Source organism: Hypanus sabinus, chromosome X1 (genome assembly GCF_030144855.1).
Source record: "Hypanus sabinus isolate sHypSab1 chromosome X1, sHypSab1.hap1, whole genome shotgun sequence".
NCBI lineage: Eukaryota > Metazoa > Chordata > Chondrichthyes > Myliobatiformes > Dasyatidae > Hypanus > Hypanus sabinus.
In genome coordinates, this window is record NC_082738.1 from 44674709 (window position 1) to 44702631 (window position 27923).

A 27923-nucleotide genomic window follows, 5' to 3' on the forward strand; every position below is an offset into this window, starting at 1 on the left:
TTGATGAGAAAGTTAGGCAAAGGGAGTTCCGGGAGTTAGTTACTAAGTTAAAGGGCAGGACCTCCAGGGTTGTGATCTCAGGATTGCTACCCGTGCCACATGCTAGCGAGATCAGAACAAGGAAGATTATACAATTTAATATGTGGCTAAGGAGTTGGTGTAGGAAGGAGGGCATAACATCTTTGGATCATTGGGCTCTCTTCAAGAAAGGTGGGACCAGTACAGAAGAACTATTTGCATCTGAACTAGAAGGTGTCTAATATCCTAGCAGGAAGTTTTAATGCTGCATGGCGGGGTTTAAACTAGAGTTGCAGGCGGATGAGAACCAGAGTGCCAGAGCAGTTAACTGAGAGGTTGTGGAGGCAGATGTTGGTAAGACCTCAAAGTCAGGAATCAAAAGGTTGAGCATTGTGTACTGAGCTGCATATATTTCAATGCAAGCAATATCGTAGAAAAGACGGATGAGCTCAGGGCAGGTATCAACACCTGGAATTATGACATTGTAGCCATTAGTGAGACTTGGTTGTAGGAGTAACAGGAATAGCAGCTAAATATTCTGGGGTTCCATTGCTTTATACGTGACAAAACAGGAGGGATTAAGGGGGGAGGAGTGGCATTACTAGTCAGGGAAAATGTCATGGCAGTGCTCATGACAGAGTGGAGAACTTATCTAGTGAGGCTTCATTGGTGAAACTGAGAAATAATTATGACCATGTTAATGGGATTATATTACAGACCACCCAAAAGTTCTAGGGATTTTGAGGAACAAATTTGTAAAGAGATTGCAGACTGTTGCAAGAAACACAAGGTTGTTATAGTAAGTGATTTTACTTTGCACAGATTGATTGGGACTCCCATACTGTTAAAGAACTAGAAGGGATAGAGTTTCCTTCATCAATATGCAGAAATCCCAATAAGAGGGCATGTTATACTGGATCTATTAGGGAATGAGACAGGGCAGGTCACAGAAGTTTATGTCGTGGAACACTTTGCATCCAGTAACTACAACTTTAGTTCAAAGTAAATATGCAAAAAGATACATCTGGTCAGCAGGTTGAGATTCCAAATTGGAGAAAGGCCAATTTTGATGGGATCAGAAATGATTTGGCAAGTCTGGATTGGGACAAGCTGTTTTCTGGCAAAGGTGTACTTGGAAAGTGATAGGCCTTCAAAACCAAAATTGAGAGTACAAAGCTTGTATGTGCCTGTCAGAATAAAAAGTAAAGATAGTGTTACGTACCCCGTAACTGGGTGTCTTACCAGCAAAGATAGAAGTGTCTGTTGGAGTCTGGTGATATTATTTTCAACAATATTTATTAGCAAAAATATACAAAATAATATCAATGCGAATATACAGAGAATATACGTTAGCAATACTAAACCTAAAAGTGTGGGTATAATAATAATCATTAATGAAACAAGCTCTATAGTCGTCTAGGGGATAATGAATTGTCAGATGGAAATATATAGTTCAGTTCAGTTCATGCTGGCTGTGGTAGTTGTTTGTCAATGCGTTGCAATTGTTGGGGGGAGGAGAAGAGGAGGAGGAGGAGGAGGACGAGGAGGAGGAACGTGTGAACAGTAACAGTGATTATCTTGCCAACCTTCCTTTACGATTTTGATCTGTCGATGCGTTGTTGTTGTGGCCATTCACGTATGACCCCTCCGTCCTTTAGCTAGACCGTTCTTCTGTGGTGGACTCATCACCCAGGCAAGGGTGGACACACACACAAGCCCCCACCGGTCTCGCTACAAAACACTGAATGTTAAAATTTACCGACCCTTCGTTCGGTCTCCGGTCTCCCACTCTGTCTCGGGGGGGGGGGGGGGGGGGTCTGATGCTCACTAGCGTTTCTCCTGGTGTGTCTGAGGGGTGTTACCCCTGACCTCACTTTTATTCCCACTCAAGGGGTCTCAGGTGTCAATCAGGTTGGGATGATGTAACCCATCAAACCAGCCCACTCTGGTTGCCCCGAGGGGTTTCGATGAATAGAACAGTACCAAGTAAACAATCCTTCTCCAAAAGACAATAGCAGTAAATCAATGGCTTTTGTCAGTAGGAGACTTACTTCCACCTTAGCTGTGTCTCTTTCTCATCAACTTTCATGAGCTGTTATCAATAACAACTGCCCTGGCAGATTTCCTTTTGTCTCTCTTACTTCCTTGTTAGCAGCATTGAAATAATAGCGATTTGCGATTCTCCAAAAAGCGGGGGCATGGGCCACTCTGCACCCTTCTGCCCATCAGAGTTGTTCATCCTTCGTAACAATAGCAAGTGTAGGGAACCTTTGTTTTCAAGAGATATTGAGGCCCTGGTTAAGAAGAAAAAAGGTGCATAGAACAAATGAGGTGCTTATGGAGTACAAGAAATTCAAGAGAACAAGTAAGAAATCAGAAAGGCTAACAGAAGGAATACAGTTGCTCTGGCAGATAAAGAGCAAGAAAATCCCAAGGCATTCTACAGATACGGTGTGAGCAAAAGGATTGCAAGGGACAAAATTGGTCCTCTGGAAGACCACAATGGTAACCCATGTGTGGAGCCAAAACAGATGGGGGAAATAAGATCTTAAATAAATGCATTCTTTGCATCTGAATTTATTCAAGAGATGGATACAGAATCTACAGAAGTGAGGCAAGCGGCAACTTCAAGGACCCTGTACAGATTACAGAGGAGGAGGGAAGTCAAGAAGGATAAATCCCCAGGGCCTGACTAGGCATTCCCTTGGACCCCATGGGATGCAATTGCAGAAATTGTTGGCGCCCTAGCAGAGATATTTAAAACATCCTTAGCAACAGGAGAGGTACTGGAGAATTGGAGGATAGCTAATGTTGTTCTGCTGATTAAAAAAAGCACTAAGCATAAACCAGGGAATTATAGGCCGGTGAGTCTAACATCAGTTGTGGGAAACTTAATGGAAGGTATTCTAAGGGACCAGATATATACTGTATTTGTATAGACATTGACTGATTAATAGTCAGCATAGCTTTGTGCATGGTAGGTCATGTCTAGCCAACCTTACAGTTTTGAGGAAGTTACCAGGAAAGTTGATGAATGCAAGGCAGTGGATGTTGTCTACATGGAATTTAGCAAGGCATGGGAGGCTTGTCGAGGTTCAGTTGCTTGGCATTCAGGATGAGGTAGTAAATTGTATTTGACCTTGGCTTGGTGGGAGAAGCCAGAGAATGGTAGTACCTGTAGATAGTTGCCTCTCTGACTTGAGGCCCGTGACTAGTGGTGTGCCACAGGAATTGGTGCTGGGTCTTTTGCTGTTTGTCATCCATAATCAATGATCTGGATAATGTAGTTAACTAACTTGCAGATAACACCAAGGGTGGGGTGTACTGGACAGCGAAGGCTGCGTCGGTTCAAAAAATGGCAAATGGAATTTAATGCAGACAAGTGCGAAGTTTTGCATGTTGATAGGACCAACCAGGATAGGTCTTAAACAGTGCATGATAGTGCGGATTGTGGTAGAACAAAAGTTTTTGGGGCCACAGGCATACAATTCATTGAAAGTTGTGTCACATGTAGATAGGGTTGTAAAGAAAGCTTTCGGCGCACTGATCTTGTATCAATGTATTGAGTACAGGAGATGGTATGTTATGCTTAAGTTGTGCAATACTCTGGATGTGGCTAATTTGGAGAATTGTGTGCAGTTTTGGTCACCCAACTTCAGAAAGATGTAAACAAGGTTTAAAGACTGCAGAGAAAACTTTCAAGGATGTTGCTGGGTCTGAAGGACCTGAGTTATAAGGAAAGATTGAATAGGTTAGGATTGCATTCTTTAGAATGTAGAAGAATGAGGAGATTGGACAGAGGTTTACAGAATTATGAAGAGTAAAGCAGACTTTTTCCACTGAGGTTGGGTGGGATAACAACCACATGTCATTGCTTAAGGGTGAAAGGTGATGAGTTTAAGGGGAACATATTCACTCAGATGGTCATGAGAGTGGAAATTACTTGCCAACACAAGTGGTTCATGTGAGCTCAATTTCAACATCTAAGTTTGGATAGGTATATGGTTCATAGCGATATGATGGGCCTGTGCAGGTTGATGCGAGTAGGCAGTTTAAATGACTTTGGTATAGACTAGATGGGCCAAAGGGCCTGTTTGTGCTGCACTTCTGCGACTGTTCCATTCCCCTCACAGACACTGCCCAATCTACTGCATTCCACCAGCAGACTGTTTGCTGTACCAGATTCCAGTATCTGCTGTTTGTGTCTCCATTTAACAGTCAGCTTTTCCTTGGCACAATGCAATGTGCTTATAAAGCACAACCTGAAAGAAGGATCATTGAGATACAATATAGTGACCCAAGTCTTTTTTATTTAACTTACTCAACAAATACATCTTTGGTGAAAATAACAATGGAATAAACTGCTTTAACATCTGAATCAAAACAAGCCAGCAAAATTCTACTTTAGCAATGCAAAATATTGTGGATCCCAGAAATCAAAACTGAAAATCTTAGAAATGCTCTGTAAATTAGGCAATATTTGTGAAGAACAAAGGAGTCTTAATGCTTCAAATTAATGATCTTGCATTAAGTTATTGTACAACTTTTACCAAAAATGCACATCAGATGTTCATTAAAGTATTCTTTTAAAGTTAGTAGGCAGTCACAATCTAATCTTTAATTACATAGCTGCCCCATAAATTTATTTCAAGCAGCTTCTTTCCTACCAAGATGCACTACAATTGAAATAGACAGATAAAAAGTTCAATTTATATTGCTTGTACAACTTACCTGTAGTTAATTACAATCTTTGAATAACTATAATTGAGCTACTTTGCCATGTGAAACTTTGTATTATTCAAATTAGTTTGATCTAAATTTATAAAAAAGCAGCGCAGCTATAATGTATTTTGTTTTAATCATTACTATCAAGTGCATTACCATTTTACAAAGGATTATAAAGATAGTTTTTTACATTTCAGTACAACAGGAATGAACACAACATACACAAGGAACACAACTGTATTTCCCACTATATTGAAACTTCAACTGGTAGGTAACTAATGTCATGGATCAGAATGTTGCCCCAGATCTTTGAAATATCTTTGACCAGTATTCGCAAATTCAATCATATATCAAAGATTCAGAACCTGGCATCTTTCAAAACAAAGCACAGAAGCAAATATCAGAAAATAGTTCTTCCTCTAGCCACACCTTTAAAAAGCTAGCTGTTTCTTTGCAGAACTTGCTCTGAGGACAGAGGTCAATAAAGGTGATGCATTTCAATTCACACAAAATCAACAAGAACAATTCTGATATTTAATCAATTGCAAATATTCTACAATGTGTTTGAAGTTAAACAGACTTTAGAACCAGGGCCGTGAACTTCAGCAGATGTATTCAGGGGGAAAAAAAACAAATTTTCTTATAGTAAATCAATAACTTTTTCTTTTGTTTATAATCCAGGAATTTGTATTCTCTCAACACATCTTCACTGAATTTTTGACAGTACAAATTAGTCACTGAAGCTCTCAAATGAAAAAATTCAATACAGCCCATGGAAGATTTCTGCTGAAGGCCGGCAGGAGCATAAACCAGAGCAAGTGATTGCCTGGATGTCGTTTTTTTTTGCAGTTCTGTCAATTTTGCCACTGGTTTAGTTACAATGGGTACAGATTGTTACAGTGCCATTAATGCCTTCAACGTGCTTTTGGAGATTTTGCTGTAGCACAAAAACTCATTACAGTAGAATTTAAAATCAAACTGCTGCCAAATTATTTCAATTACAGAATAGACAACTCTAAGCCTTTCATTCAGACTTTTCTCACATTTTCAAACTCGACTTTAAATTGCTGACACATGAGAAACGTAAAGGCCCAAGGTCACCATTGTATTCAAAACCCAAGAGCCCCAAATTGATTGGGTAATTAGAATACAATTAACCATGGAAGAAAGCAGAGTTAAGTTTGGAATACAGAAATCATTGAGATCAAAGAACACAAAATTTAGTCAGCATATTAATATATATTTTGGATTGTAGTGCCAAATAAATCTATTACAAGAATATATCCAGTACTGAGCTTATTACAACCTGTGTATTTAGGTCGGTTATTCCTTGACTATTATCAGCAACCTTAACTTTATATACAAATCAGTTCTTGTCTAACTTTGGCTAGTACTAATAAAATGTTCTACAAAAGAAACAACTAAGAAAAAAAACTGGGATGGAAATACAATAAAAATAGCCACTATTTGCATCCAGGAGCTATAGTATGCCAGGGAAGCAAATAATTAATAATTCTTACTATTTAAATGAAATTGGACAAACAAATAATCTCTCCTGTATTATATTTAATACAGTCTTAAATTTCTCTTTTTGGTAAAGTTAATTATGCATTTAACCAACAAGAACTTCAAAACACTGATAGATTCAGAAACCAGAAGACTAAATTCAAAACTTTTTTTTAAGACAGGCCAACAGGAAAACTTCTGGTTAAAAAGATCAGTGTGCTTCACCTTTTTGACCAGGGGTAGGAACAGCAGAACAAAAGTACAGATGCATAATAGTACAGTAATTGCAGGTTTGTCAAATGAAAGAATTCAGCAGCTACAGTACACAAAGCTGGGAAGTACAACAAAGTGAATTTATGCATAAATACAGAGATAAAACAATCTGAAAGCAATCTTATTGCCAGTAAAACTGCAGCTGACAAAATACTTGTGTAATTGATTACACACTTTATAGAATGTAACATTTTTTGTGTTTACAAGGGCAATACACAATGTTTTCCTTCACTTCCAAAGCTGAATTTTATCAGTACCACATGCACTAATAGATAAAGGCTTAAATTCTGAACCCGCAATACAACACAAATTTTGTTTTTAAACAATCAAAACGTTTTTGTGACTCAACATTTAGCACTAAGGTGTTAATACAAAACATTTGCAACTGAATCCAAAGTGAAAATGCAACCTTCAGCCATGCATTTATGACTAGAATTTTACTCTCCTGTAATAGTTCTTAAGCAGTTATTTACATTACACCTAAATAACCATTATTTACATTATATACAAATTCTATTTAAATAACAAATACATCCTCAGCATATCCAGATTGTGCTGATTTTCAGTCCATAAGGCAGATCTGATAATCTTTCAGTTGATGGTGTTCATAGCAAGCAATACTGTCCAAGATCCATTCCCGGGAGACCACAATACTATTGTACTGTCTTTCTATTGCTGCAACAATTATACTTATTGTTAATTTTTAAGCACAAGGAATTAAATCTAAAACTATTAAAATGAAATAAACATTACTCTACAGAACAGTAATAGCAACCTTTCATTGAAAAAACTAATTATTAATGGCTCAGAATGGGAGCCTTCCTAACCCAGATTCAGCCAAATGCCACTTCTCTGCATCAAGGAAACAATTTTTGCACGTGTCAGGAGAAGCTAGTTCAGTTCAATCCACTGGACTAGTAAAGTTATAGAGAGCAATACAAGGCAAACAGTTTTTGAATTGGGTTGCACATTTGAATCAACGATTAGTCTTTCACCCAAAAGGCCTTCAAGTGCGATACTGGATCTGCTATCAGGGAATGAGAGAGACCAGGTAACAGAATTATGAGCAGGGGAACAATACCATTAGTCTGTAAGTAAATATGCAAAAAAAATAGTTCTAGCCCCCAGGTTGAGATTCTAAATTGGAGTAAGGCAGTGTAGGAAATCTTGGTTTTTCCAGAGATAGAGGCTCCGGTTAAGAGAGAAAAAAAGTGATCCATAGCAGGTATAGGCAGGTAGAAATAAATGAGATGCTTATGGAGGAGAAAAATGCAAGAGAATACTCAAGAAATCAGAAGGGCAAAAAGAAGGCATGAAGTTGCTATACAGCAAATAAGATGAAGGAGAATCCCAAGGGATTCCATAGATATGTTAAGAGAAAATTATTGCAAAAGGACAAAACTGGTCCTCAGAAAGACCAGAATGGTAATCCATATGTGGAGCCAGAAGAGATGGGGCGAACTTAAAAGGATTTTTTGCATCTGTATTTAGTCAGGAGAAGTGAGGCAAAGCAGCATCAACTTCATGGACCCTGTGTCGATTAGAGGTGGTGTTGTTTCCTATCCTGAGGCAAATCAGGGTGGGTAATTCCCCAGGGCTTGACAAGACATTCCCTTGGACACCAGGAGATAAGTGCAGAAACTGACAGGGCCCTAGCAGAGATACTTAAATCATCCTTAGCAACAAGACAGGGACGAAAGGATTGGGGGATAGCTAATTTGTTCTGCTGTTTCTAGATGTACAAAGGCTGTTGTAAATCCAATCAAGAAGAGCTTACAAAAAGGATAAAAAAAAAAATAGGTAATGATAGAGATTTAGAAGATTATAAGGCTAGCAGGAAGAAGTTTAAGAATGAAATTAGGAGAGCCAGAAGGGGCCATGAGAAGGCCTTGGCAGCCAGGATTAAGGAAAACCCCAAGGCATTCTACACGTTATGTGAAGAGCAAGAGGATAAGGCGTGAAAGAATAGGAGCAATCAAGTGTGAAAGTCGAAAAGTGTGTATGGAACCGGAGGAGATAGCAGAGGTACTTAATGAATACTTTTGTAGTGAATACTGAAGCAAAAAGGATCTTGGTGATTGTAGGGATGACTTACAGCGGACTGAAAAGCTTGAGTATGTAGATATTAAGGAAGAGGATGTGCTGGAGCTTTGGAAAAGCATCAGGTTGGATAAGTCACTGGGACTGGACAGGATATACACCAGGCTACTGTGGGAAGCGAGGGGGGAGACTACTGAGCCTCTGGGCGATGATCTTTGCATCATCAATGAGGAGAGAGGTTCCGGAGGATTGGAGGGTTGCAGATGTTGTTCCCTTATTGAAGGAAGGGAGTAAGGATAGCCCAGGAAATTATAGACCAGTGAGTCTTTCTTCAGTGGTTGGTAAGTTGATGGAGAAAATCCTAAGGAGCAGGATTTATGAACATTTGGAGAGGTATAATATGATTAGAAATAGTCAGCATGGCTCTGTCAAAGGCAGGTCATGCCTTACGAGCTTGATTGAATTTTTTGAGGATGTGACTAAACACATTGATGAAGGTAGAGTCATAGATGTAGTTAGTGTATATGAATTTCAGCAAGGCATTTGATAAGGTACCCCATGTAAAGCTTACTGAGAAAGTAAGGAAGTATGGAATCCAAGGGGACATTGCTTTGTGGATCCAGAACTGGCTTGCCCACAGAAGGCAAAGGGTGGTTGTATAAGGGTCATATTCTGCATGGAGGCCAGTGACCACTGGTGTGCCTCAGGGATCTGTTCTGGGACCCCTACTCTTTGTGATTTTTATAAATGACCTGGATGAGGAAGTGGGGGGACAGGTTAGTAAATTTGCTGATGACACAAAGGTTGGGGGTGTTGTGGATAGTGTGGAAGGCTGTCAGAGGTTACAGCAGGACATTGATAGGATGCAAAACTGGGCTCAGAAGTGGCAAATCGAGTTCAACCCAGTTAAGTGTGAGGTGGTTCATTTTGGTAGGTCAAATATGATGGCAGAATATAGCATTAATGTCTTGGCAGTGTGGAGGATCAGAGGGATCTTGGGGTCCAAGTTCATAGGACACTCAAAACTGCTGCACAGGTTGACTCTGTGGTTAAGAAGGCATATGGTGCATTGGCCTTCATCAATCGTGGGATTGAGTTCAAGAGCCAAGAGGTAATATTGCAGCTATACAAGACCCTGGTCAGACCCCACTTGGAATACTGTGCTCAATTCTGGTCGCCTCACTACAGGAAGGACGTGGAAACCATAGAAAGGGTGCAGAGGAGATTTACAAGGATGTTGCCTGGATTGGGGAGCATGCCTTATGAGAATAGGTTGAGTGAACTCGGCCTTTTCTCCTTGGAGCGACAGAGAATGACAGGTGACCTGATAGAGGTATACAAGATAATAAGAGGCATTGATCGTGTGGATAGTCAGAGGTTTTTTCCCAGGGCTGAAATGGCTAGCACGAGAGGGCATAGTTTTAAGGTGCGTGGAACTAGGTACAGAGGAGACGTCAGGGGTAAGTTGTTTTTTTAAAAAATACGCAGAGAGTGGTGAGTGCGTGGAATGGGCTGCCGGCGGCGGTGGTGGAGGCTGAAACGATAGGGTCTTATAAGAGACTCCTGGATGAATACATGGAGCTCAGAAAAATAGAGGACTATGGGTAAGCCTAGGTAGTTTTAGGGTTAGGACATGTTCAGCACAGTTTTGTTGGCTGAAGGGCCTGTATTGTGCTTTATATTTTCTATGTTTAAAAAAGGCTCCAAACACAAACCAGGAAATTATAGCCTGGTGAGTCTGACATCAGTTGTGTGAAAGTTATTGTAAAGCATTCTAAGGGACCAGATATGGGTATTTGGTAGACACGGACAAAGGATAGCCAGCATGGCTTTGTGCATGTTAGGTCATGTCTAACCAGCATTATAGAGGAAGATACCAGGAAAGTAGATGAAGGCAAGGCAGTGGATGTTGTCTACATAGACTTTAGCAAAGCACATGATAGGGTCTCGCATGGGAGGTTGGTGAAGAAGGTTTAGTCATTCGACAGTCAAGCTGAGGTACAACATTGGATTAGACTTTGGCTTTGTGGGAGAAGCCAAAGAGTGGTAGTAGAGGGTTGCCTCGCTGACTGGAGGCATATGACTCGTGGAGTGCCACAGGGTTCTATGCTGGGCCCTTTGTTGTTTGTTATCTATATCAATGATCTGGATGATCATGTGGTCAACTGGATCAGCAAATTTGCAGGTAACACCAAGATTGGGGGTGTAGTGGACAGCGAGGAAGGCCATCATGGTTTGCAGAGGGATCTACATCAGCTGGAAAAATAAGGCTGAAAAATGACAGATGGAATTTCATGCAGAGAGTGTGAAGTGTTGCATTTTGGTAGGACTAACCAGGGTAGGTCACAATGCACTGTAGCGCACCGAGACGTGTGGTAGAACAAAGGGAACTGGGGATACAGGTCCATAATTCATTGAAAGTAGTGGCACAGGTAGATAGGATCATAAAGAAAGTTTTCGACACATTGGCCTTCATAAATCAGTGTATTGGGTACAGGAGATGGTACGTTATGTTGAAGTTGTACTAGATATTGGTTGTGCCTAAATTGGAATATTGAGCACAACTTTGGGCACCTACCTACAGGAAAGATGTAAATAAGGTTGAAAGAGTACAGAGAAAATTTACAAGGATGTTGCTGGGTCTGGAAGACCTGAGTTATGAGGAAAGATTAAATAAGTTAGGACTTTACTCCTTGGAAGGTAGAAGTTTGAGAGGAGATTTGATAGAGGTATACAAAATTATGATGTGTATTGATAAGGTTAATGAAAGAAGACTTTTTCCACTGAGGTTGGGTGAGACTACAACGAGAGGTCATGGATTAAGGCTGAAAGGTAAGGAGTTTAAGGGGCACACAAAGGGAAATTTCTTGACTCAGTGTTGAATGAGCTGCCAACACAAGTGGTGCATGCAAACTCGATTTTAATGTTTAAGAGAAGTTTGGATCGGTACATGGAAAGTAGGGGTATAGAGGTCTATGGCCCCAGTGCAGTTTGATGGAAGTAGGCATTTTAAATGTTTTCAGCATGGACTAGATGGGCCGAAGGGCCCACTTCTGCGCTGTACTCTATGACTATGTCTCTTAACCGCAAAGCATCAATCCAGTTCTTCTGGCCTGTTAACATATCAAACCGAGAAGAGTCTGAAACTGTTACATAGATACTGCAGGAAAAAAATCCTAGAGTATTGTTGATTTGCATTATTTGTAGTCATTACATGGATAGATTTGCTCCAATTAATGGATACCTATCAAAAGTCAAAAACTTTTGTCAGTGCTATAAAGATAGAAATAACTTGGATTTAACTCTAGACACTCACCTTTGTAGTCTGTGTTTATTGGGTTAGCATCAGGCTGCACTACCACCACTTCGGTACAGTTCTAATAGAAATAATAGATATGGGTTGATATAATACAATGGCTACAAAAACTATTACCCAAAGATTTCATTCATTTATAAGAGTAATAAAGTATCTGTTTAAATTTAAGGAAAATTTCTTAAACAGTACAATAATGGAACTCAAGGACTTTTTTTCTTGTCATTATTCCCTAAACAATACAGTATAACAGCTATTTACATAACATTTACATTGTATTAGGTATTATAAGTAATCTAGAGATGATTTAAAGTATATGAGAGGATGTGTATAGGTTACTGCAGATCAGGAAGCGAAAAAAAACCTGAAGTTCTCCAAGTCAGAAGAGGTACATCTGGTATTTAGCGTCAGTTAGTCAAACATTTGTTTTAGTATATATTTTACCTTTCTATGCATATAAAACACTTAAGAAACGCATGTATTTCAATAATTAAACCACTGCATTGCTTAGCAATAATTGTAGCTTTCATTGGGGCAGGGCCTTTCACATGCTCCATTATTCTCACTTTATCCTTTAAAATTGTTCCGATCATTGACTGATTGTAGTCTAACGCTTTTCCAATAACCGATGGCATTTCACCTCTTTCAGATTGCTTTATTATTTCCACTTTATTTTCAATTGTGATCGTTTTCTGGAACAGAAACACTGCAGGCAGCAGGTCCTGAGCTCCGCCGGGTCCTAAAGTTCACTGACTTGAGCATCCGTGTTTTTTGGTATCCAAGGGGAGTCCTGGAACCAATCCCCCGTGGATAAGGAGGGCCAACTGTATATACTTTTAAGAATTAGTCTTTAGCTGCATGTGTGAACATCAGCAACCGATTGTATTGAGCATACATTTGATTCCATTGACTTCAATGGAATGTGTACTTCAATGCTCATGATCAAAGATGAATTTCTCAACAGCTTTGTATCAATAAATTTCTCTTCAATTATTACAGACACTAGCAGCATGCTTAAATTAACGTGCTATCAATCATACTAAAATATTACGAGATCTAATATTCTGTAATCTATTTGGAAATCCTGATGGTTCAACATTTGGCTCCTGACGCAAGGTTTCTTGTACTCCCCTGCAACTTACTGACTTCAATAGAGAACTTATTGTAATATTTGTGTGACATTGCAAAAATAACTAATTAGAAGTGTGCTGGGGAGCAAATATCCACTGGTCTGGAAAATCCTCCAGTCAAACCAATCTCCAGTACTACCAAGTATCAACCTACCAGTACTAATGAACAAGCTCCAAAACCTGGGCCTTTGTACCTCCCTCAGCAACTGGATCCTTGACATTCTAATCAGAATATAGTCAGTGCAGATCAGAAATAATATCTCCTCATTGACAGTCAATGCAGACACACCTCAAGAATGCACGCTTAGCCCATTGCTCTACTCTACACCCACGGCTGCATGGCTAGGCACAGCTCAAATGTCATCTATAAATTCACCGATGACACAACTATGGTTGGTAGAATTTCAGATGGTGAGGCATACAGGAGTGAAATAGATCAGCTGGTTGAGTGCTGTCACAACATGTAATTAAGATGAAGGAATTGATTGTGTATTCAGAAAGGGAAAGTTGAGAAAACTCACACCAGTCCACCAGTGATCAGCAGTAGAAAGGGTGAGCAGTTTTAAGTTCTTGGGTGTCTACAGCTCTGTAGATCTAGCCTTGGCCAAACATATTGATACAGCTACAAAGAAGGCATGACAGCAGCTACATTGTAGTAATAGGATGAGAACTGGAGAGCATTTTAACTGGTTGCATCACCACCTGGAGGGGCCACCGCACAGGATCGGTAAAAGCTGCAGAAAGTTGTAAACTAAGCCACTTCCATCATGTGCACTAGCCAGCCCAGCATCAATGCTTCGAGAAGGTAGCATCCATTGTTACGGGCACCTGGAACACACCCTCTTCTCTTTGCTCCCATGAAGCAGCCTGGAGAGTCTCAATGATTTAGGAGTTGCTTCTTCTCCTCTGCAATCAAATTTCTGAACTGACAATGAATTCATGAACACCACCTCACTATTTTAGCTCTTTTTGCACTACTTATTTGAATTATTTCATACACTTATTGTAACTTATTGGTTTTAATTATGTATTGCAATGTACTACCGCCACAAAACAGATTTCATGACCTATGCCAGTGACGTTAAACCCAATTCTGGATTATTGCAGGTTTTAATTTACAGAACTTACACCCAACATGTGTACAAACAGAAAATTATTTAAAACTAGAACAAGAAACAAAATCAACTTGGGGCAACCCACTGTTTTGTCCTAATAAGTTCCATCTGTGAATGTTTGCTGACTACTCATGGGATTTATTTGTCACATTAGCATGCACAGAATTATGATGGAAGCAACTGAACCTCAGACCTCTGGGAGTATCAAGGAGAGGTTGGTGCTGCATAACCCTTCCAAGGGTTGAAGTAGGAACTTTTCATTAATGGTTTCTTCAAGTGTGAATAGATGGGAAATGTGGCTATATCTTGGGGAGAAATATTCATATAACACTTAATAAGTTTTAGTTACTTTCTTTTACAAACCTATTTTTCTTCTTTTTTAATATAAAGTATAAGAGTGAAATATTTTCTTATACTTACAGGGCTATAGGAGAATAAACAAGGCTCCTTAATTATTGAGGCACCACAGAGTTCTATCATCCATTCTAGCTGATCTGTAAGATAAATCAATAGCCACCAGGTAATATCTACATTTCAGTAATATCAAGACCAGATTTTAACTTATAGCACAATTCAAAATTAATTTGTTCAATTCCCAACCTCAGCTGTTCACAAAATAATTGTGGAATAAATTTTATGCCTAGAGTATTTGATTTTATGCAGACATTGAACATTGCCATTAATCCTCAACACCATGGAGAACAACCATCTATAGGTTAAACAAAATCTTGTAACTTTGTAAAATATCTGGCTTGAACTACAACATGTAGAATTATCTGCACTTTATTCTTTCCTTGTGCATGTTCTCTCCCATTGGTCATTCTTAGAAGCTGTATGAACACTTTCCAATTTTCTTTCCATTAATTTTAATGAGCAAAAGAGGTTGTCTACCTGAAATTTTACTAACCACATTAAATACTGCACTGGGAATTAAAAGAAAATTATCCTTTATATCTATAGGAAAATAGAGCACTTTAATACACTGGAGGTGATATATTGGCCATAATTCAAAATTTACAGCAAAATAAAGGAGCTGAAGGTGGTTGTTCCAATAATCTCAGTTGATCTTCAGCTGTCTCATTAAACCTAACTTTAATTCCCCATATCCTTTTCAAATACTTATCAGTTTATTTTTAAAAGGCTTGATCCTGCTCGTTAATGTAAATAGTCTCACAAAGGATACCAGGCCAAGTGGAGTCAAGCAGCAGAGCTCAGACTTGCTGAGATTCCCCAGCCTTACACTTGGAGGAAAGAAAACTATTCTCACTTAGATTTTGTGGCAAGTTAAAATCTGGAACAAGACCAACTCTTGCTAATGCATATTTCAGGCTTATAGATGAGGTAAAAGAAGGTAGGTAATACTGGGGTAAAAATTATCTTGCATTGATAGATAATTACTTCTATGTTATAGTTGTTGACGTCCCCAAAGAGAGGGATTTAAAAGAGTACACATCTATCTTAGCAAGGTAAGGCTTTAATAGCTGTCAGAACTTTTAGGGCCAAACCTCCTCAACGTACCATCGGAGTCTTGACTTTCTACAAAGTGCCATGGCAAGATAGGGCGGCACTGTAGCGTAGTGGTTAGCACAACATTTTACAGTACCAGCAACTCGGGTTCAATTCTCGTCATTGCCTGTAAGGGGTTTGTACGTTCTCACTGTGACCTCTTGGGTTTCCTCCCACAGTCCAAAGGCATACCAGTTGGTAGATTAATTGGTCATTGTAAATTGTCCAGTGATTAGGTGAGGATTAGAGTGTGGAATAGGCCCTCCCTTGAGCCATGCTGCCCAGCAATCCCCTGATTATCTCAATAAATAAATATCTACCCCATTGATTACTCACAAAATAATTGTCTGGTCTATTGATGCCCTTCAGAGAAGTGAGTGCACAGCCATAACAATTCAGATCTCTATAGAACTATAATGTGATTGTTTCTTAACTGCTTCCATAGTTCAGGGACACTTGGGAAATGCTTTGCCAGCAAAGTCCACATTCCAGGAATTAAAAACTTCTAACTTTATTCCTCATGATAGTCCACAACAGCTTTCAATTTGTAAATAACTGTAAAAATTAAAAAGTGGTTGCCAATGTCAAAACTCATAACCAAGAATCTCCATTCCGTTAACTTTGTTTGAATTGGTAAAGTCTTTTTTCCTGGACAGCCTTGGCTTGCATCCATTAAATTTAAGATAAACACAGATGATCCTGAGAGCTTGGAGGTGGATTTGGAGAGGATATTATCTCCTTTAGAAGAAATTAGTAGTAGTAATAAGGGATTACCTACTTGAGAGATGAAGCAGGCTCCACCAGAAGTTTACAAATCTTAGGAATTCTCTTCCTCAAAAGGATGAAGTAGAATCTTTGAATATTCTTAAAGCAATGGTAGCAATATGTGAAGGATTACTGGAAGTCAGCAAGAATGTCAAGCTGAGGTGGCAACCAGATCAAACATGGCATTATTGAAGAGAATAAGAGAGGGATGCCGAGTGCACCATTCTTGTTCTCAGCTTAGTGAACCAGACAAGGTTTTAAATAATCCAAGTAGTTTTGTGGTCATAACTGATGACTACTTTGTATATACATAGAATTTCAGATTAATAACCAAATTAAATTCTATAACTCATGTGACAGAACTTGAACTCATTCTGAAGTGTCAGTGACCCAAACTGTTTCTTTCAATTTTAAAAACTCTTGCTACCTAACTTGCTAAATATTTCTAGAATTTTCTATTTCCCCCACCCCACTTACTCAGCATCTATTTTTTTTTAAACTTTTTGATCAAATCTATGCTAACGCCAGGAAGATTGGACTAAAGCTGGATATTTAGTGGAATTCAAACAAAATGAATTGTAAAACCCTGTTGAAAATTTTCTCCAGAAAAACACAGGAGTAAAAAAAACTAATTGTTTTTGCAACTGTTCATCAGCATGCAATAAACAAGTATCCTTCGAGTAGATAGCACATGCTACAGGGGATAAATTAAAGGTGGAATACATCAAAATATTCATGTTGAACTTCATTGCTTAAATTCTCCTCCATTGCAGTTTTGAAACTGAATTTCAAAAGTGGAACCCTGTGTATGCAGGTTACAATATTTTGCATAAAACCAACAATTTCAAGCACAAAAGTACAAAAACAAATAAATTATTCATTACATCCAGTACCTTCCCATGTATTAACGGTTTTTAAAATTCTTTCACTCTTGCATGTGTTTAAGACAACACCCAAACAGTCTCAGATCAACATTCACTTGTGTGTGATCTGCACACAATGTTAGGTTCTTTCGTGGGTGAGAAAAGAAACATTGAAGTCATATGGAAGATTGGTTAGGGCTATACCCAAAAGATCTGTCCATGCATGGTATACTTTTGAAATGTCGAAAGAACAAGGCAAGACACATAACCTTATAAAACCAGTAACTACTTTTGGAGGGGACTATTAAAAAAAGGTTTTACCTAGGAAACATCTACTAAACAATATTATTTTCTTTTAAAAAAAATGTAAAACCTGTTATGAAATTGCTAGGAAAACCTCTAGAGATATTAGCCATAGATCACTATAGCCTGGAAAGAGGCCCTTCTGTCATTTAGTTTGTACCAAACTATTAATCTATCTAGTCCAATCAAACCGCATCCAGACCATAGCACTCCATAACCACTCTCCCATCCATAATTTCTCTCAAATGTTGAAATCAAACAAACACCTTCCGCTGGCAGCCTGGTCCACACTTTCACCACTGAGTGAAGATGCTCCCCCTCAAGGTCCCCTTAAATATTTCACCTTTCATTAACCCACGACATCTAGTTCTGGTCTCATCCAACTTCAGTAGGAAAAAAAATGAAATACCCCTCATGAATTTGTATAACTGTCATTCTCCTGTGCACGAGGGAATAAAATGCTAACCTATTTAACTTTTACCCATACCCTAGGTCAAGTCCTGGCAACATCCCTGTAAATGTTCTCCACAATTTTGTTAATATACAAGGCAGAAGAAAAAAAACCCAAAGAAAACTTCAATGACATTAAAATACATTAGCTGGTGATGTAGCCCTTAATTTAAAGAAATTAATCTAAACATCAAATGGTGCAAGCTGAATCAACTGCACCTCAACATCAGTAAGACAAAGGTGATGGTGACGGACTTTAGGATGACTAAATCTTGAATGCTCCCTGGTACTTTTGATGGTGAGGACACGGATGTGGTGAGGACCTACAAGTACCTGGGACTGCACCTGGATGACAGACTTGGGTGGAGCACCAACACAGAGGCTGTGTAAAAGAAAGGCCAGAGTTGCCTCTATATCCTGAGGAGACTGAGGTCCTTTTGGAGTACGCAGGCCTCTCCTTCACATGTTCTACCAGTCCGTTATCACCAGTCTTCTATGTGGTGGTGTGCTGGGGCAATGGCATCAACACAGGTGATGTCAACAGGCTCAATAAACTGATTAGAAAAACTGGACACACTGGAAGCTGTGGTAGAACAAATGATTCTACGGAAAATCCTGGCAATTCTGGACAATGTTTGCATGCCACCTTAGCTGAACAGAGGAGCCTTTTAGTAATAGCCAAAGACAACTGCGCAGCTTCAAAGAGCGCTATATGGGCTTATTCTTTCCCTTGGCCATGAGGCTCTTAATGAGTCAATCTAAACCTGTGTAAGTGATCACCCCCACCTGTTAGTCTGTTTGAGGCAACTATAAAAAAAAAATTCTTTTTAGCTTTTCTTCTAATATTTGTACATCTGTGCACTTGTAATGCTACTGTGACAGTGTAATTTACTTCAAGATCAATAAAGTATCTATTTAATATTTTGCATAATTTTTCAGAACTCAAAAGAAATGTAATAATACTTAAAACTGCAATTTATGGTAACCATCTTGAATTGTGTTGTGTGAAGCAGCAACAACGGACTGTGCCAAAATTCCCAAACTGAGCTTTGTTTGCATTGTTTCACTGACAAGTATTTTCATCATTTACTATCAATGCTTTGTTAGAAAATCTGTTCAATAAGAACATGAAAATTTACACAAACCAAGTCTACTTGCAGCACAGGTTATTTAATGATATAACTGCTAAAAAGAGTATAGTTATGTCAGAAAGCTTATACTTTATTAGATACACCTGCTCATCAATGTAACAAGCTGGATGAACTCAGCAGGTCCGGCAGCAGCCATTGAATTAATTAATTAATCAGCGACAATCAATGTTCCTCCACGGAACATTCCCACTTTCCTGCTTAGTTGAACCCCTATTAATACTGACCCTAGACATATATTACTTATGAAAGGTGGCCTTCTCACCACTGAGTCACATGGCTATTAGCAGAGTTAGCTAACAAGCATTTTGTGTACAAGCCCTGGTGAGAGGGTTACACTTCTAAACATCTCAGGTAAACTAAATTTTTCAACAGATACTGCCCGACCTGCTGAGTTCATCCAGGTTGTTTGTATGCGTTGATTTGACCACAGCATCTGCATTATACTTTGTGTTTGCTCATTAATGCAAATGTTTGATCAGCCAATCATGTGGCAACAAATCAATGACTAAAAGCACAGAGACATGGTCAAGAGGTTTAGTTGATGTTCAGACCAACCAGAATGGGAAAGAAATGTGATCTAAGTGCCTTTGACCTTGAAATGATCATTGGTGCCCGATCGGTTAGTTTAAGTATCTCAGAAATTGTTGATCGCTTGGGATTTTCATTCTCTAGAGTTTATAGAGAATGGTGAGCAGTTCTGTGGGTAAAAACACCTTGTTAATGAGAATGGCCAGACTGGCTCAAGCTGCCAGAAAGGTGACTGCAACTCAGATAACCACACATTACAACATCAGTGTGTAGAAGAGCATCTCCGATTGCACAGTACATGGATGGGCTACAGCAGAAGACACCAGGTTCGACTCCTGTACCTAATAAAGTGGCCAGTGTAAATTATGGTGTGCTGGTGAAGTAGTTAAAAGTCTGTCCCGAGCCATATAGGCTCATCAGGCCGGTGCTTATTTCCGGTTTCCATGGCGTGAAGCGACTGAGAGTATGACACTCTCCCCCGGATAGGACACCAGTCTATCACGAGGTTAACCCCCAGCATTTTTGCCGGTACCCATTTTCAGCTGGGTGGACTGGAGCAATGTGTGGTTAAGTGCCTTGCTCAAGGACACAACACGCTACCCTGGCTGGGGCTTGAACTCATGACCTTCAGATCGCTAATCCAACACCTTAACTACTTGGCCACGTGCCACAGTGAAGTAGGGTTATGGAATAAATGGGGGAGGGGAGGAGCAGAAAGAGGGGTGTCATCTTGCTCTGAAGTTGATTATAATATTAGAAGCCTAGGGCCAGTTGTAATCTAGGCCATGTTCTGCAATCTGAAAAATGAAGGATAAGTTCATGCAATAGTTATTGGGGAAACCAAGCAAATCCATTTCCATATCAGACACCTAAAGACGGTCACAATTTTTGACCAATTTTTTCTTTTAGGTTTATTCATTATAACAAATACATCCTAACACCCATACTCTGCAAGAACTAGAATTATTAGTTGCACAGTCTAAAATTGCCACTCCACTTCAATTTGACACTGACTTCAATGAAAAAAAATTGTAATTGTTTGCTTGTGAGCTGATCGAAGTTATCTTCCTACATCTTGCTCCTGCAAGATTTTCACCATTAATGTCAAAAGTCGCTCTTCATTGGCATTTAACACACACGGAATTCAGTCCAGGGAATTATGACAAAATCTACTTGAAGGCTGCAACAAAATGGCAACAATAACATCAACGCAGCAAAAGTAAATTCCTTGGAATGTTTGATCCATAATTTGTCAAAGGTGAATAAGGTGGATTAAAAGGCAAACGGGATATGTTCTTTTTAGTTGAAAAATATAAAAACATGATTATACCAGAACTGTATATATTAGAGAATGGCATATTATATCAAATATGCAATTGCATTACAGAGGGTGTATCGATGATTAAAATGGATGCTGCAGAACTGTAAAATTGTAAAGACAAATAGATTGATAAAATGAACTTGCTATGTTACAACTGTTCCAAATAATGGGAAGAATTCAACAATGTGTATAAAATTATGAGGCGCATGTAGATTAGATAGGACTTTTTAAAAAGAATCAGTAGAGGTGTCAGAAAACAGGGAACATGATTTTAAAGTAACTGCTAAAAGGATTAGATGGGAAATGAGGAAAACATCCCCCCCCCCACCAGCTGATGGGTAGTGAGGTTCTGCAACTTGCTGACTGAAAGGGCCACGGAAATCCTCACTACATTTAGAACATTGAACAGTACAACATAGGCACAGACCAATCAGTCCACAATGTTGTACCAATCTAATTAAATTAGTAATTGCCTAATTAATCCATTCTGCCTACAAAATATCCATATTATTCCAATTCCTGTGCCCATCTAGGAACTTCTTGAAAGCCTCTATTGTACTTGCCTCCACCACCACCCTTGGGAGTCCATTCCAAGCACCTACCATTCCTGGGGTGGGGGGGGAGGGGGAAGAGAGAATAAAACTTGCCCAGTGTATCTCATTTCAACCTGCCCCCTCTCACCTTAAAAGCATGTCAATAGACAGTAGGTGCAGGAGTAGGCCATTCGGCCCTTCTAGCCAGCACCACCATTCACTGTGATCATGGCTGATCATACACAATCAGTACCCTGTTCCTGCCCTCTCCCCATATCCCTTGACCCCACTATCTATAAGAGCTCTATCTAACTCTCTCTTGAATGCATCCAGAGACTTGGCCTCTACTGCCTTCTGGGGCAGAGCATTCCACATATCCACCACTCTCTGGGTGAAAAAGTTTTTCCACATCTCTGTTCTAAATAGCCTACCCCTTATTCTTAAACTGTGGCCTCTAGTTCTGGACTCAACCATCAGCGAGAACATACTTCCTGCCTCCAGCGTGTCCAATCCCTTAATAATCTTATATGTTTCAATCAGATCCCTTCTCATCCTTCTAAATCCCAGTGTATACAAGCCCAGTTGCTCCAATCATTCAACATATGACAGTCCCGCCATTCCGGGAATTAACCTTGTGAACCTACGCTGCACTCCCTCAATAGCAAGAATGCCCTTCCTCAAATTTGGAGACCAAAACTGCACACAAGGTGGAGTCTCACCAGGGCCCTGTACAGCTGCCGAAGGACCTCTTTACTCCTATACTCAATTCCTCTTGTTATAAAAGTCAGCATGCCATTAGCTTTCTTCACTGCCTGCTGTTCCTGCATGTACCTCCACGGAACATTCCCACTTTCCTGCTTAGTTGAACCCCTATTAATACTGACCCTAGACATATATTGCTTATGAAAGGTGGCCTTCTCACCACTGAGTCACATGGCTATTAGTGGAGTTAGCTAACGAGTAGTTTGTGCACAAGCCCTGGTGAGAGGGTTACACTTCTAAACTTCTCAGGTAAACTCAAGTGTGTAAGCTCTTTTTTGGATCATCATGGATATGACAGGTCAAATGGCCTCTGTGCTGCATGTTGTTTGTATCTGGGTGCAGAGAGAAATCATTTTTTAATGTTTAGTTTCTAGCGTTTATTCTTTAAACAAGACTTCCAAGATCAAAACAGATGGAGCGGTTATTTGCTTTGCCAGCTGCCAGATTTGGCATTCAACAGAAGATGATCAACAAGCATATTGATCTGGACGCAATTTATGAACCTATGCGTCTGCAAGATCGGGGCCAAGGGGTGAGCCATGGACACCCGAGAAACGAACACACACAATGGCTGATAACCAGGGTTATGGGCCAGCATGACAGTCAACCAGTCAGAACAAGTTGGATCAATATAAATGCAAGCACTTGGCAGAAACAACACTCAATTGCGCACTGATGATGTCATCTCGACTGGTGATGAAAAGTTTGCAACCTAACTTCCAGGTTTGGTGAACAACCCTACAAACAGGCAGCCAACTGGAGCTACCAATTTTCACTTTCATTTCACATCTTAGCTGTTTCAATTTCTGCACCAGAGAATAATGACACAGGCATCATTATGGAATTTGTGCTGTTTGAAAGCATGACAATCTTGCCATGCTTCAACTTCAATTAGTAATTTGTTGGCATTGTTTCACTTAAGAGTACAAGTAGAAAGTAAGCTATTGGCTGTGGAAGTGATTTTGTTTAGGTCAGCTGCATAGCACTAGTGAATTTATTTTGCAGTGACATTCCAGAGTGCTTAAAGGTAATTGTAGTTGCCATGGTTGCAGTTGGAATTCAGTGACGATAAGGCCAGATGCACAACTGTTTTGATTAATTTTTAAACTGCTTTTAGCTATCATGAAAGTAGTATAATAAGGTAGATAAAAGACTTTATTTGAACAAGTGGCAGCTACTCATGGCTAATTTTTTTTCCTACACAAATCAGGAAATATTGCATCTTATTTTTCTCTTTGCCACTACAACACTGACATTGCTAGTTTTTTTTTAAACCATCAGCACCACTTTTGAATTAACTGAAACTGTTTCTCCATATCTCAGTTGCTACAGACTGCAATGCAGTGGACAGCACAGGAACACATCCTTTAATTTCACTCTCCTCCTCCCTTGCCATGAAGTCAGTCTTCTCTTTGCTGTTTCTAGCACAGTGCAGGTCACATAATTATAAGCTCAAGCCACTGTCCCTCCCACTGCAGTATACTGCATAATTACAAGGGCTCCATGACCATGGACAAAAATCAAATGTACAACCAACTATGAGTGCTCTTCAATATTTTCTTCTCTAATATCCAATCCTGCAACTCCCCCCCAAGCAGACAGAGTGCTGAACCCGATACACCCTACCCTCCAGGATTTTAAAAAAACTTGAGAATTGAAGCAGCTGCAGAAGGTAATGAGTTCAAGACATTCTCTGGAAATTTGAATGGAAAAAATCTAAATTGATATTCTAATGTTCTACCAGAGTGTGCTACATTATCAGAGGTGACGCCTTTCCAATAAAATGTTAAACTGGGACCACAAATCTATAAAAGGTATAAGATCTTTTGATACTATTTTGAAGGACAAGGCGCAGGTGCTATCCCCAGTAACTACGTTTTATGAATATCCAAAAGTCATACATAAACACTTTCCAGTGGGGAAAGTGTAGTCTTAATTTTAGAACCAAGTAACTTCGGAGTTCATCAAGAACCCCGATTTGCACAAGGGTGAAAAAAATCAGGAATGCTTTCTACAAAGGTAATAGTCTACAAAGTAGAACTTGTCTCTGACTTCACAAATTTTAAAAAGGCATGCAGTTGACGAAGATATCAAGCATTATTTAATGAAATGACCAAACAAGTTCTGAATAGCTAACAAACATTCTGAATTACTGATAATGCGGATGTACAGACCTTGGGAAGTATCAAACTTTAGCAAAATGTACAAAAAATGTCTTACAATACCAGCTTCCCAAAACCTTAGGCAGATACAAGATCGTACCTTGCATGGGGCATTTATGGGAAATCCAGGCCTGTTTCTGGTAACTGGAGATTCATAGTGGGAGACTTTGCTATAATGCCGTGCAATGTCAAGGACAAATGCTCAGATGCTTACCTGCTGGAAACTGTCAACACATGGCACTTGTTTCAATTTTTCCCATGTTCAAATGCAGTCTGAGACTTACCACATGTAGACAGGTGCTACTTCATTTGCTAAGGAATTGTGAATGTAATTTACTAATAAAAAGATTTAGAAAGAAAGGAATTGTGAATGTAATTGAACATTGTCCAATCAACAGCAACACCCCCACCTTTGACCTTATGACGGAAGGAGTTAAGATTGTTCCTTGGACAAGGATGGATGAATTCCAACTACAATCATCTTCTTTTGCACAAGGTAGGGCTCTAAACACAGAAAACTTTTCTTATGATACCCACTGTCTTCAGCTTTACCAGTGTGCTTGATGTCACATTTTGTCAGTCACAATCACCATTTCTCCAAAACGCAGTTCTTTGGTCCATACATGGGGCCAAGGCAGTGTGGTGCTAGCAAAATGCAAACTAGGCACAAATGAGTAGGCTGATTACAATGAAGCGCTGTTTGACAGAATATTCAACAACTTTATCACGTTGCGAATGAATGAGAGTATTAATATTCTATTTTTGAGAACACAACATACTTAGGCAATTTTCCACAATGTTGGGTAGATGCCTGCGTTTTAATTTTACTGGAGCAGCATAGCTTGAAGTACCACAAGTTCTGGGCAGAAGTCTTCAGTCCTGTCAAAGGGCCGTTATCTGGTCCCACAGTCTTTGCTATATCTAATACTCTCACTCATATCTTGATATCACATGGTGTGAATCAAATTGTTTGGAGACAGACTTCTGTGATGGTAAGGCTCTCAAGCAGAAGCCAAGATGGATAATTTACTCAGCTCTTCTGGCTGAACATAATTGTAAGTATTTTGGGTTTTTCCTCAGAACTCGCATGGTGGGTCACACCACTACTAAGGATGGGAATGGTCTTGCAGTTAGCTGTGTAATGACCTTTCCCTTTCTCTGCCAGATATGCAGAGCTCTGATCCCCTGGTTATGAGATCACTTGGTTTTAATGCTGGGGAGCGCAAAAACTACGTCATTCCACATTGCAGTTCACCAAGCTGCTCATTTTTATTTAACTCTGCCTGGTGCCGGTCCCAGCATGCACTTCTGAACATTGATTTGTCTACCTTCCAGTAACCACTCCCTGATCTTCCTACCCCTTTTGCTCTTATCCCATTGGCTCCATCACCGCATTTTTCTTCTTCCCCATCCTCCTAATATGCAAATAACCCCCACATTGCTCTCCATTTCCCCTCCTCAACACCTTCCCTTTATTTCATGGTCTACCATCCTCTCCTGTCAGATTCTATCTTCTTTAGCCCTTTGTCACTTCCACCTATCATCTCCCATCAGCAGTGATTCATGAGCTCCAGGAACAGCAGTGGTAATCAGTGGTGGTTTTCCTTGCCTGTGTTTGGTCTAATCACGTCACAAAAATACATGGGAACTAGAGTCAACACAGACGACCCCATTGACTACTCTCTCCTACCTGTGTAAAACAATGTCGCCACCAAGATTAGTTGGTCCTGCTGGTAAGACAAGATACACTCAGGGAATGTGATAGTCTGGCACATTGTCTACAAGACTTTCATTCATCAGTACGAGTATAAAAGGCTGTTCTTTGGTTAGTCTATGGGCCTGTGCTTGCAATTTAGGGAACAGTCCCAGATGTCTTGGGAACTTCAGCTGGTCATTTGGGAGGAAACTATTTCGTCACATCTGAATTCGGTTTCTAGGCCGAGGCCATCTTGTTTGTCCAATTTGACTGCTGCTCCAGCGGTGATGGCACAAATGAGTGGCATCTTCAAAAGGCATCTACAGGAACTGTCAACTACATGGGCCAGGAGTCAGCTACAGGGCAGTCTGGGCAAGAATGGTAGCTTTCCTTTCCTTCCAAATGCTAGCAAACCATTTTTTAAAATTTACCCAATCAACATTTTCAAGGTCTTTGTCACCAAGTTTGTATCTCAACACCCCTCCAAAATTCAGATAATTAACATTTTAAATTACACTCGTGCCATGCTGAGAATTAACTCTGATCTCTGCATTACTAACCTGACAATAGCTACTGCATGACTACTTCACCTACTTGACATGGGAAAATGCAAGATTATCTACTTCAATGCACAAAACAGAAAAGCAGAGTAGTTACAAATGACAAATTGGGAAATGTTGATGTTTAGTGTTCTTGCATACACATCACTGAAAGCTAATGTGGGAAGAGCAATTTGTAAGGCAAATAGTATGCTTGACTTTATTATGAGACAATTTGTTTAAAGTATTAATTACATCTTATTGCAATCCAAATTTATAACATGGGGCATAGTGTAGCTTTGGTTTTTCTTAACAAAGGGCATTTTGCCCTCGAGGGCATACAAGAAATATTCATCATACTGGTTTCTAGACTTGTACTACTGCTGTATGAGGAGAGACGAAGCAAGCCAAGGATTTTTTTGGACTTCAAAAGAATGAGTGATCAGATTGAAACTTTCAAAATGCTTCCAGGGCTCAGAATGGATGCAGGAACATTGTTTCCTCAGCTGAGGAGCATAGGGCCAGGGTGGGGATGGGGGAACGGCACCATTATCTCAGACTATAGATGAAGACAACATTTCTTCAGTCACAGGATAATGAATCTTCAGAGTTTTTCTCCTAGCAGTTGAGGATCAGTCCGAGTTCATTCAACATAAAAAAAAATCAATAGATTGCTGGATATTAAGGCAATGAAGCTGAGGTGGAAGATTAGACCTGACCTTGATGAATGGCAGAGCATGCTCAAAGGGCCAGATGGCCAACTCCTGCTCCTAATTCTTATGCTCATGTATTAGTTATACTGAACCAAAAGCAGCAATACTGTACCAGCAATTTATCTGTTGTAAAGCCATTAACCAATGAAAAACAGAAACCCAATCTTGCTGCACTGATCAAATACATATTCATCATCACAAGAAACACCTGCCAGCACCCAAATCCATTAAGTCCATATTTATTACACCATGAGTGGAACACTATTTTATGGTTAATCTGTGTAAAAGAACTGGATAATATACATTATATAGTAAATAAATCTGATTATGTAATGTTTACTTGAGAACTATAATAATCTATAAAGCTTGCTTGAATCCAAATTTTGAAATCAAATGGTTTTGCCCACATTGCTCTCAGAAAAGTTTGATAGGTTATTGAAAGCTCTTACCTCTACTCATTCCCGTAAAGGAACCATAGCAGCAAATTTCATAATTATTTAATAGTAGCTGA

At 39.6% G+C, this 27923-nt stretch overlaps 1 protein-coding gene across 1 annotated transcript in view; it reads right to left on the minus strand.

Moving 5' to 3' along the window:
- Positions 1-4308: 4308 nt before the first annotated feature.
- The window catches only part of LOC132385006 (breast cancer type 1 susceptibility protein homolog), a 92333-nt gene continuing 68718 nt past the window's right edge, over positions 4309-27923 (minus strand). The window contains exons 17-20 of the mRNA XM_059956732.1: positions 27862-27919; positions 14541-14614; positions 11879-11939; positions 4309-7197 (exon numbers count right to left, since the gene is read on the minus strand). Coding sequence (XP_059812715.1) covers positions 7085-7197; positions 11879-11939; positions 14541-14614; positions 27862-27919 — 306 coding nt within the window. The 3' untranslated portion in view covers positions 4309-7084. The remainder of the gene's footprint in view (positions 7198-11878; positions 11940-14540; positions 14615-27861; positions 27920-27923) is intronic.